This window comes from Lutra lutra, chromosome 10 (assembly GCF_902655055.1).
Source record: "Lutra lutra chromosome 10, mLutLut1.2, whole genome shotgun sequence".
NCBI classification, from domain to species: Eukaryota; Metazoa; Chordata; class Mammalia; order Carnivora; family Mustelidae; genus Lutra; species Lutra lutra.
Genome location: NC_062287.1, coordinates 14,041,243 through 14,053,228, shown reverse-complemented (window position 1 = coordinate 14,053,228; position 11,986 = coordinate 14,041,243). Strand labels below are relative to the sequence as shown.

General features: G+C 55.8%; 1 protein-coding gene across 1 annotated transcript in view; it reads left to right on the top strand.

The window, feature by feature from the left end:
• The first annotated feature begins 950 nt into the window (after positions 1-950).
• Positions 951-11,986, top strand: part of DSCAML1 (DS cell adhesion molecule like 1) — a 341,358-nt gene continuing 330,322 nt past the window's right edge. Inside the window, exon 1 of the mRNA XM_047693447.1 lies at positions 951-1,122. Within this exon, the coding sequence (XP_047549403.1) occupies positions 1,077-1,122 (46 nt within the window). The 5' untranslated portion in view covers positions 951-1,076. The remainder of the gene's footprint in view (positions 1,123-11,986) is intronic.

The window sequence follows — 11,986 nt, the reverse complement described above, 5'->3', positions numbered from 1 at the left end:
CCTGACTCCTAGTCCGTTCTCCAGGCTCCTGTGGATTCCTTCTCTGGATCCTGGGAGGGCCGTTATTCTGGAATTACCCACATAAGGGGAGCTTTCTAACCATAGCAACCTTGTCACAGCAGACCTGACCCCCGTGCTTTTGTTCACTGGGGCCAAACCCGGTGCCTGGCACACACCAGGTCCTCAGACCTCATTTTGTAACTGAGATGCCCTCCCTGGAGTCCTGTTCAATTCCATGCCAACTTTATGCAGATTGGTATAAGGAATAAACCAATTTCTGCTTGGTGAGAAAGCGGTTAGGTGAAGATAAAGGAGGAAGACCCCCAAGGTAGAGCAGTCATTAAACTGTTTATTGTAAATGTTTAAATCAGCATCAGGTGCCAAGGGCTAAAGACAAGGGCCCGGCTCCTCTGAGGCTCCCCAGAAGGCAGGCTTGCAGAACTGGGGGGGGGGGGGGGGCGGGTGGTGGCAGGGCACTCAGCTTTGAGCTTTGGGGTGGGGAGTAGCCCCGGGGGGGTCCCCAAAGACTCTCGGTCTGGATTTCACTGGGAGTCAGAAACTGAGTCAGTAAACTGAGTCAGAAAGAGGCAGGAAGCATTGGCCCCAGGTGACCGAGCTGGCCGAGAGACACAGGGCCTCCTTGGCCCGAGCATGGCGGGCTCTTGGGCACATGTATGACACATGTCTGTGTGTGACCACAGGCTCTGAGCCGGCGGGTGGCAGGGACCCCTCGCTTTTTGGACGGCGAACCCAAGCCAAGGCCGGATGGTCCTGACCCCTGGCCCTGTCCCTGGGTTCGTGGGGCTGGGGGCCGGCTGGGCTCCGGGCTCGCGCTGGCGCTCGGCACCCGGGGTGCCACGGGGGGGCGGGGAGAGCGGCCGCCTAGCCCAGCCCCGCGGATGACAGGAGCCAGGGAGCCGAGGAGGGAGGAGCCGCCGCCGCCGAGCGCTGGGCTGAGGAGCAGAAAGAGCGGGGCGCGGAGTGCGGGCGGCTGGGAGCGCGCTGAGCGGGGGAGAGGCGCTGCCGCACGGCCGGCCACAGGACCACCTCCCCGGAGAATAGGGCCTCTTTATGGCATGTGGCTGGTAACTTTCCTCCTGCTCCTGGACTCTTTACACAAAGGTGAGACCCGCGCGGGCGGCAGGGCGGCGGGGGCGGCGGAGCCGGGGTGCGCGCGGGGGGCGGCGAGGCGGGGTGCCCGGCGGGCTCCAGGTGCCCGGGGGACAGACCTCGGTCGGTCCTGGCGCCGGGTGGGGCGCAGCGGGGGCGGGGCGGGCACTCGCAGAGAGGTCAAGTGAGAGTCTGCCCTGGACCGCTCGGCCGGTCACCCGCGCCTGCCGTTTTGGGGCGCGCCCGCAGGGGTGGTGGTGGAGGAACCCCTCGTCTCCCCGCCCCCGGCGGGGCCGCAGCTCTGCCCCGGACCCCTCCCCCAGCCCCTTGCCCGCTTCCTGCGGCTTGGTGGCGCTGGGACCCCGGGGTGCCTTCCGAGTGGCGGGGTCCTCAGGCCGTGACTGTTCTCCCGGGAGTCCTCGCATATTGGGGCCTCGGACTCCGAGGCTTACTCCTCCTCCGCCGCCCTGAGCTCCTCCGCTGCCTCGGACCCCCTGCGCCGCACCGCATGGCGCTCACCCGCGCCTTGGCTGGATGCGGGGCGGGGACAGCGGGGGCTTCCGAGAGCTGGGGTCCCTCGAATGGCAAGTTTGTTCTCCAGACCCAGAGGTCGCCTTGCCCCCAGCCCCGTCTCAGCCCCCTGCCCCGGGCACTAGCCCCGGCTTGGCTGTGCCGCCCCGGGGCCACCTCGGGCAGAGCGCCCCAAGGTGCGAGACTCCGCTTCCGCGCCGGTTCAGCTGGACATGGGGACAGTCTTCAGTTTGTGGGGGGAGGCGTGTCGTTTTCCCCGGAGAGAAGGCGTTGCTAGGGGTGGGTCCAGGTGTCCGGCATGTCCAGACCTGCTGCTGGGGCGCCGCGCACCTGATCCTCGAGGTAGCCGGGACTGGGGGTTGGAAGGGGACAGACATTTACGACCAGAGTCACCTGGGCACTGAGTAGGGACCAGGCTGTCGCTGGCGTTCGGGCTCCCAGGCTATCGTAGAGGACGTGCCCCGGGGCGCGCAGATGGCGGGAGATGAGGCGGCCGAACTCCGCGCCCTTGCGCAGCGGAGCACACACGCTCTCGTACCAGCTCAGCTTTACCTGTTCAGCCCTCTAACTTTTCTCCTTCGCGCCCTGGGGGCGGCTTCTTCCCCCCCTTGCCCCGCTGGTGGCCCTGACTGAGCCCCAGCTCTTGACCCCTAGGCGATGGGGGAAGGGCAATCCAGCGGAGGGTTGGCGGTCCGGGAGGGGTCTCGTTTTTCCCTTGCGGAGGCCCCCAGGGGTCTGGAGTCTGCAACCTGCCAGAGCTGACTGCAGTTATCTCCCAGCTTGGGGGCGGGGTGGGGGGGGGGAGGGTCACCCTTATTTTATTTGTAAATACCGCCCGGTTAAGGCCAGACTGAAGGCCAGGATACTGCTGGGGTTTGCCTAGAGATCGGGGTGCGGGGCGAGAGGTGGCCTCTGAATCGTGGACAAAGTAGTTGAGTTTCTCAGGCCCGATGGGGCCCACTGGGTGACAGGCCAAGGATGGTCTAGGTTGGTTAACCCCTTATCCCCTGCTCAGCACCCTCTCCTCCCACTTTAGCGGAGCAAGAAGCCTGTCTCCCGTTCAAAACTACCCCCCACCAAACCCCAGTCTCCCTCTCCCCAGGCTCTTCCTGCCTCCCTCCGCCCCCGCAGGCTGGCTCGGCTCGCAGCTTTAATTACATTAATATTTAAAATACATAAGGTGAGGAGCGGCAGCTTTCTCTCTCGCTAGTTCTCTCTCCGCCCCCCCACCCCCTTTCCATTTTGTCAGGCGAGAAAGCACAGGATGGAGCTCCTGCACACTCTTGCCCAGCTTTGTCCTCAACCCTGCACTCCCCACAGTCCCCCACTTCGTTCAGAGTAGCCCATTCCCCAGGAGTGGCTGTCCCTTAGCAAGTACCTGAAGGACGGAGCCCTCCCCCTTCCAGAAGCCTGGCATTAATAAATGAAGCCCCAGCTATTTGATAGGGAGGAAGCAGATGGGGGTTGGGGGGACAGGTGGAGAAAGGCCCAGAAGGCCACAGGACAGGCTGAGGAGCTAAACCCTTCCCAACTTGAGAAGGAAGTTGCCACTGGCCCTGGGCCTGAGGGGAGGCTGGAGGTGTCAGGTGAGCTGGCTCCTTGGTGGCCTTTGCGGCCCTGCCATTCGGAGGCTCCAGCATCTGTGTCGGGCGCCAGGGCGACTCGCCAGACAGGCCTTTCTTTTCTTTCGTGCCTTAATTGGGTCTTAGGTGCCAGGCTGGTCCCCGGGGCCTGTTCTGCTTGGGGTGGCGTGGCGGTGGGGGCCGAGATAGAGGCGGCTGGGAGAGATGGGATGCGGGGAGCGCAGGGACGATGGGGTTTGGTGTATTTTCTCTCTCCTTGCCAGTCACCCCCACGGCACCAAGGAAAATGTAAATGTGAGTGTTCGAGCCTGTTAGAGAAAACAATATCCTCTTGCAATAATTTGTACGTCCATCTGTGAGGAGCGGGAGGAGGCAGAGAGAGAGAGAGGAAAACAAGATGGGATAGAGCGTCCTCTGGATGGAATTAAGCGGTTATTGAATGTGTTTTAAGCTTCTGTTATTTCCATTCCTCTCGAAATACCTTTTTTTGATGAGCCTGAGCTCAGACCGATTCCCCAGAACTGAACCGGGAAGGTGTTTTAATAATCGGTTATCGAGTCTCCAATAGCGGTCTCATTATTGTCAAAACAAATCCGGGTTCGGGCAGCCAGATGAACCCCAGTGAGGCTTTCTCCGTTGTTCCATCCAGCGGGCCAGCATCTGTGTTGCCTGCATTTGCATTTTTACTGTGTAAAAGAACAAGCTTCCCCGGCACTAAAATTCCCGTTTTCTAAAAGCCAAAATAATGGGTTGCATTGATTTTTTTTTTTTTTTTCCCATTTCCCACCCCAGCCTCTCGGACGGGGACTCATGGTTCTTCTCTCTTGAGAAGACCGAATTAAAAGGCTTCGTCAAGCCATTAAGAAAATCTCTAACACTCTGTTCGGTGTCTAATTGGAAGTGTGTGTGGGGGGTGTGGGGAGACGCTGGGGGAAGGTGTTTTGAAAATCTTGCAGCGGCAGACACAACTTCGGGGAAGCAGGTGAAGGCCCTGTGAGCCCGGGGAGGGGGCGGGTAGGAGGAGAGGCCCCGGTTGCTGGAAAACATGCAGGAGAATGGAATTGCCATCATGCCCGACAGGCCTCTCAGATGCTTCGTGCTTCTGGGCATCGAAGTCGGCTGCCTTTAATATATCTCAGCAGCAGAATGGGGAGCTCAATTAGAAACCAAAAGTAAGTAAGCGGTTGACCCAAAGGCAGTGGTTAAGTTGAGCAGATCCCGGGAGACTGGCCGGCGAGGCTTGTCTTTCTTAGATTGAGGAACCGGGAGGATGTGGGCAAGCAAAGGGCCATTTGGCCCAGCAGTGCTTTGCTAAACAAGCCCCCAGACAGCCTGGGAGCCCCCAGACGCAGGGTGGGAGTCTGCCCCAGAGCACCTCTTGGACCGCTGGCCTTTGACAGAGGGGTGCAGACCTCAAGCCCCGCTTGCCATCTCCGTGTCTTCAGGAACTCCATCTCTGTCCCTTGCTCCGTCCCCTACTCAGCCCGGGGAAGGTGGGTTTTATTTGTGGATGAATTAAAGGGGAGGGTGGATGTTCAGAGAGCTTTTTTTCAGGGTAGGGGTGCCAGGCTGAGAGATTCTTACCTCCCACATGATCTTGAAGAGGTGTTTCTTGGAAACATTCGGAGCAGTCAAGAGGCAGAGCCCCCCAGCTCCCAAAGTGCTTTCTCAGCCCCTGCCCCGGTAGATCTGGCCGGGACCCAGGTGCCTGAATGGGGTGAGCCACAGGCAGCAAGAGATGGCAGAGTGCCAGGAACCCAAGGGCAGGCCCTAGATTTGCATATGATTTGCATACAGATTTGCATGCTGACCAAGCCAGGCCGAGAGCCTGGCCCTCTCTGTGCTAGTAGCCTCTCCTCAGGCACTTTTTCCTGGCCTGGCATGGGGGTGTGGTGCAGGAGCAGGAAGAAGGGCTGGTGTTTTGGGTAGTGCTTCTCTCCTGCCTCGGAGCTTGAGGCCTACGGGGGCTCAGGGCTGAGCTCACCTGCTAAGGCAGCCTGAAACTTGCTATTGGGCTAAGATGAGTGGTGATGGGCCGAAATACCCTAAGGCAGACAAGCCTGGGGTGTGGGTTGTCCCTCTTGTGCTGCAGGAAGAAGAGGGTTGAAGAGTGGGGGCACTCGGGCAATGGGGATCCAGGGCCAACCCTAGATTTCTGGGGCATGTGCCCTCAGAGTGGAGGAAGCTGGGTGCTTGGGGCTGTGGTCAGTAGTGGGAGAAGCAGCAACTGATGGGAGAGGTGTGATGGTACTTCCAGCTCTGGAGGGGGGTTGTGGTCTTTGAGAGATGAGGTAGGGCCCCTGGGGTGCTTATCCTAACATTGCTAAGGCCGCGCGTCAGTGGGAAGGCGGCTTGGCCGTCTGGGAGGGAAGTTGTGGAGTACTGCTTGGGGAGCAAACATTCAGGGCAGCTGGAGTGCTCTTCCTTCCCAGGGAGCCAGCTGGGACGCCTGCAATGGGAATGTGGCTTCCAGAATGGTTTTGTCTGCATTTCCGGGGCAGGAGCAAATCCTGCCCTGGCAGGTGCGGCTCCAAGGCCTCCCAGAGGTTTTTTCCTTTTTTTTTTTTTTTTTCCCCTGCATATCTAATGATCCAGGAGGGCCCTGGCATGGGTAGAGCCTGGGGGGAGGGCTGGAGGTAGAGAGGGGAGAGTCAGCAGGCAGAGCTTCAAGTCGCTCCATGCCTAGTTCTTTCAATCCGAGCCTTTTATATATTGGGGTTGTAAAGAGAAAAAAGGTGGCAGCTCGCTGGTGTGGTGGAAATTCAGAGTCAAAGCAAACCCTCCATTCATATCCCAGCTCCGCACTTACTAGGTACGTGTCTTCGGGTCTCTCTGAGTCTTTCTCCAGCTATTAATTGGGGTTAAGGGCTATAGCACACATAAGGTAGCGAGAATGTAGTTGGTACTCAATAAATGCTAGACCTCTTCTTTTTTCCTGCCCTGCTCCCACCTTCCTCCCTCTGCCCTTACCTCCGAATAGATCATCAAGTCCTGTCCTGAGTAGTTGAACCAGTCATTTGCAGTTTTGGCCAGACCAACTGACTTAGACTTATAGCAGTAAGACTGTGGGGTGTAGGGGACAGGGGCATTGCTGCTTCCTCCTGCCACCTTGCCCGGGAACCTGCAGGACCCATTCTCAGCGAGACAGCTGTGTGTCCCTGGGGAACCCAACACACTCCCTCTTCCCAGCTATAGCTAAGCCACCAGAGGAAAAGAGATGAGGGCAGAGGTTGGCTCTGGACTTGGATATGAGGGGGAGGCAAAGGCTAGTTGCACACCTGCCAAACGAAGGCCAGGCTTGGTTGTAAATCTCTACCGTAGTTGGACAGAATAAGCACTATCTCGGATTTAATGCCATGACACCTGTATAAATGGGTTATGCAGGGTGAGCCCCATCCCTTGTAGCTGGATAGATTTCTGTGTCTCTGCTGGGATGAGCCTTGCTTTTTTTGCAGGTAGTTTTGTGTATAGAGAACACCCCTGGTAGCCCATGACCTTGGGGGTCCCTGGAACCACTTCTCCCTTTATGACCCAGTCAGCCAGAGCGAAGCAACATAAGACCCAGAGGTCGAGGGCTGCCCATGTCAGCGTGTGGTCTGTGGGTCCACGACTGCAGGAGTGGCTTGGGGGCACAGCAGCCTGTGTGGCCTGCTTAACAGATGTTTGCTCTGTGCTGCCTTAGCCTTGGGTACCACCCCTGCCATCCAGCTGCTACTCCCCTCATCCGTTCAGACCCACCTCCCCCATGCCCTTGCTCTCCCTGATGCTCACAGTGACAGTTTCCAAGGTCACCACCATCTTCATTAAGAACGGGGTTATTCAAATGCTGGTTGCATATCCATTATGTGTGTGCGTGTGTGTGTTTGTGTTGGAAAGAAGGTTGTGGGCCTACATGGCAAAGCTCAGCCTGATTTCAGCAAGTTACCTAAGAGTTCCTATACCTCTATTTCATCATCTGTAAAGTGGGGAAAATAACGGCACCCTGACTGTTCCACGGGGCACCTGTTATTATGTGTGTACAAGAAGGATAAGGGGCCTGTCATCATGTGTCGTGTGACAACGCGTTGTAAACCAAACAGGGCAACCTGTGAACACACATGTAAAAACCACAGTAAAACTCTTCTAGCCTTATAAATCCTTTGCTGAAATGTGAGGTATAATTACTGTCCCTTCATCAGACAAGAACAACCAAGGTCTCCCAGCTGTGTGTGGCTGTCTCCCTGCTCCTGGGCCCCGCACGTATAGCAATGTGGGCAACAGCAGATGAGGCCCAGACAGGCTGGCAATTGTCCTCTTGGAGTTGACTTGGCCTGTCCTTGCCCCTGTGGCCCCAGGGGGCCGTGGGGGAGGGAAGCGCCTACCTCTGCTCGCTCCCCAGGTCCAAAGATGCGGGGTTATCCCATAGTCTTCTGGACACAGTCTGCAAAGGTGATTCTCACTGCTGGGAATCCCCAGTCCCTTGTGGGAAGAGCAGTAGGCATAGAGTCCTACCCGTGTGACCTCATCTGAGGTGACAACCAGCACCAGAATCGAGGCCCTGAGAACGCAGCCTAGTCAGGGTTGTGATCACTTTGCTTCTGGGATGGCCCCCCTGAGCCATGGGGTCTACGGGTCTCAGGTCTCAGGACCTGTTTTTGGGGTGTGAGCGAGAGATCTGATGACTGTCACGGGCAGAAGTCCTCCAGGTTGGAAGGCACCTTTGAGGACACAAGCTGTCCCCTCATTCCTCTGCTCCAGCACTTCCGGGCACAGAAAACACCTTCCTCTGAAGGCAGCCTGTTCTGGCCACACAGTTCTGACTATCACAGAGGTCATCCTCCGAATCCGCAGAGAAGTCTGGGTCTTGGGCCTTCTGCTCCCGGGCCCTGGTTCTGCCTTTTAGGCCACAGGGATGCCGGTGAAGCCCTCTTCCGTGTGACAATGCTGTGACCATCTGCAGACAGATGTCTGTCACGGAGACCACTTCTGCAGGCACCCAGCTCCCCTGCTTGCTCTCCTGCTCCCGATTAATGTCTTGGCCTTTCCCCACGAGCCCCCCATTCCTGCGTTGCTGGGCTCTACAGGCGGGGTGGCCGGAATTCCAAGAGCAGTAGAGGCCAAGTGGGGACTGGCGAGCTGTGTACCTGGGGTGAATTCCTGTGCCCCTCTGGGCCTCAGGCTCCCCATCTGTAAATGAAGGAGATTGGACAAAATCTCTTAAATCCCTCAAGCGTTAACATTCTAAATCAAGGACTCTCTAGGGACAACTGTGCTGTCTGAGCCGCCTCCCTAGAAAGACCTTCTGGCCGTGAGGGCCTTTCCCCTCCCAGGCCTGTCGGCCAGGGGCTAGGAGATTAAACAGTCTGTTCGGTTGTCAGCTGTTGGCTCATAACTCCTGGAGCCGGTGGTGAGGGGCCTTGTAGGTGGAAGGACGACTGATCTTTACTGGGTCTTACAGGTTTCTGGTTGCCAGTTATAGGAACTATGTTTATGCTGAGAATCGTTAAAAACAAAACCAAAAAAACCCTCTGCGTTTTGGGAAGGTGGAGGACTTGGGCATTTGGAGCCGTCCTGCTCATCGGGATAGGACGGCTTTCCTAGGGAAAATTTGCAGACAGAGACTTTCTGGTCATCTCCAGGACTAGGGTAGGGGTTGCTGGCATTCAGCTGTGGGAGGGTGTCCCAGGGATGAGATGTTGGAAAGCTGGGACAATCTCAAGTACATAAGAAATGTCATACCCCAAACTGCTCTCCTTCACCAGAAACCCCCGTCATAGTGTGTGCACACCCTGGAGACGGTCTGAGTCTAGAATGTGATGTGCTCATTGAGAAATGCAGCTATGGCTAGTGTGTGAACACACTGAGATTACTTGACCTAATATCTTGTTTTCTTTTCTTCTCTCCTTCCTTCCTTCCTTCCTTTAAGTTTCAGAGGTAGAATTGAGTGATTCCCCATTTGCAGGTAACACCCAGGTTCATTCCACCAACTAACCTCCTGTTTCTTTATCTGTAAAATGGGGTCTTGGGCAGTAGCTACCTTAGAGGTGGTTGTACAGGTTAAATGTACTGTAGTGCCAGGCAAGGACTGCTCACAGTGCCTGGTACAAGATAATGTTACAGAGAAATGGTGATGGTAAGCGGTGGGGCAGGTGTGCTAGGTTTGGGGGAATCATGGGACTTGGTCTGGGCTGCTCAGTCTTGTCCTGGGGCAAGTTCCAACTCAGAGGGCCTGTAAATGCTCTGACACCGTCTGGGGAGACTCACCCTTCTCCTCCCCAGGGTCTAGCCTCGGGATGTCTCAAAGGTGCGAACACACGGGAAGCAGGTTTTTTGATGAAGGAACAAGACCCTGTCTCCCGGGTCCTGACCCGGGTGTTAGACGGACAGGGTGGTTGAGGGCGGTTGTGCTGAGGTCCCATTGGTGGATTCCCTCTGGACCCAGTTTTTCCAACTGTGGGATACAAACAGAGTGAGGACAAATAATCTATCTTGTGTGAAAACCTTTGTATGCAAATGCAGCGTGGTAATGAACTTGGCAAATTAACCCTAGAAACTCACCAGGCCAGATCTGCATAAAAAAAAAAAAACTCTGTGTGAGGCCTGAGGGCAGCAGCGTGCGGCCATTGCAATGTTTTGTTGCTATTGATTGCACCACTATTATTTTATTAACTCGATCACCGAATTAAGTTAATTAACATGGTGCTAAGGCCCCCCGTCCGCTAAGCCCTTGAAAACTGGCTATTGTTGGAAAAGGTGATATGGAAGTCTGGGGTGGCCAATCTTCTTCTCTCTAGGGAGCGTTACTCTGACTTGTAGACAGAGGACCACATGCATCAGAAATAGTTTCCAGGCCCTCCGTGAACCTGTTAGGTAAGGATCTGCATTTTTAACCAGCCCTCCAGCTGATCATACATCTTGACGTCTGAGAACTGTCTTTAGTAGCTGTCGCTAGTGCGGTAGGTGAGAGGTAAGTATTTGCGGTGGGATATTTACTCCACAAATAACCGCTTGCCTGTTAAGATAATACTCCTAATAATAGCAACAAATACATACGTGTTGCTAGGCACTCAGATTCCAGAAAATGTCCTTTACATGAACACATCCAACCTAACAATCCTTGAGGTCACCCCCGTTTGATGGATGGGGAAACTAAGGCACACAGAGGTGAGGTTATCTTGCTTATAAGTGACAGAGCCTGGATTCAAACCCAGGGAGCCTGGCTCCAGAGTCTTGGCCTTGAACCACTGTGCAAAGTGCCGAGAGCCGTGAGGCCCAGGGGATAGAGTGGTGACTGGGATAGGAGCTCACAGCCCTGCGTGCTTCCCCTGCCCTTGTGGCCCTGGGACCCACTTGCTGTGTGCAGGTGTGGACACCCCCTTGCCGGCTCTTGCCCATCTCTGGGGGGTGGGTTGCAGGTCCAGCCCTGACAAATTCTCCTGGTTGAAAAGTCCAGTGAATGAGATGAGTAAATATTGTAAAGGAAGAGAACAAAATGACTCACTTCTCCCAGTGGAGGCGGTGAGGTGTTAAAATTTAGGTCCCTTGGGTTGTCATTGGTGATGACTGGGGATGACGACATGGGGGTACTTCATTGTCCATCTGGGAGGAAGCCCCAGTGTGCCAGACACCCCCAGCCCAGTCCAGGCCAGCAGGGTGTGGGCCCATGGGTGTCCAATACACAGGGTGTCAAGTTTCCTTTGCCCAACTAATCCGGATGGCCAGACGGCGGGAGGGCCAGCGCTGGAGTTGATGTGATGGGTATTTAGGTTTCTGTGGTGACCCTGGGGCAGCCCAAATGCCTTGGGGCGATTTCTGGTTTAAAAATATTGCGCTGCTATTTCTATGCTTCTAATCTCCCAGCGATTTGGAGCCTGTTTTCTGAAACACGGCATCGGGGCGGTGTTCCACGTTAAACGGCAGAGAAGATTAAATGGGTTTAAGTCTGGGCGTCTGTCACATCACATCCAAGCCCATAACTTCCATTTTCTATTAAAAATCCATTTCCCCCTTTGACCAGAAGAAGCTTTGCTGTTGATCTGAATGTCTCTCTCTTTATTTATGAAGTGTTCCCCCCTCCTCTCGTTCTCTCTGTAAATATGCCTGCTTCTGTCTGCAGAGAAGAAAGAGCTGGGCAAGGGGGTTGTGGGGGGAGCTGCTGAGATTTGAGGGGGACGTAGGAGTTTCCTGTGTGAGGACGTGGTTTCCAAACTGGGACTGGCTTCCAGAGAAGAAGTTGGGAGGCCCTCCTAAGGCCCCAAACTTTGAACTCTCCAGCATTTAGACAGAAAACACTCGGGCTGGGGACCTGACGGACCTTGACTGAAGGATGGCTCTGCCTCCTTCGAGCTGTACAGTCTCCCCATGAGCCTCTTTTTCTTTACTGATAAAATGAGACTAACAGGACCACCTTAGACCTTTGTGTGAGGGTTAAGTGAGAGAATGTTCTGGGAGCATGCAAGCAAGCCCACTGCCAGGCACGCAGCAGGGGCTCAATCAATGTGAGTCTCCTCTCTTTGGAGAACGTGTACCGTTAGCTAAGCCACCAAGCCTTCAGGGAAATAAGTATAAGGTCAAGATGAAGTTAGGCCCAGGGCTACAAGAACCTGCAGGAACCCAGTCACCAAGCCCACAAACCGCACCGTCATTGCCTTCTACCGTGGAGGGGCCAACACGCCAATGCAGCTGTTTCTGCCTCTTCTCCCCAAGCCCAGCCGCCTGGAAGGTTTCTGTGGGGTCCCCCAAACTTGCGGTCTCCTGGTTGCCACAGAGGCCTTGTTCAGGCT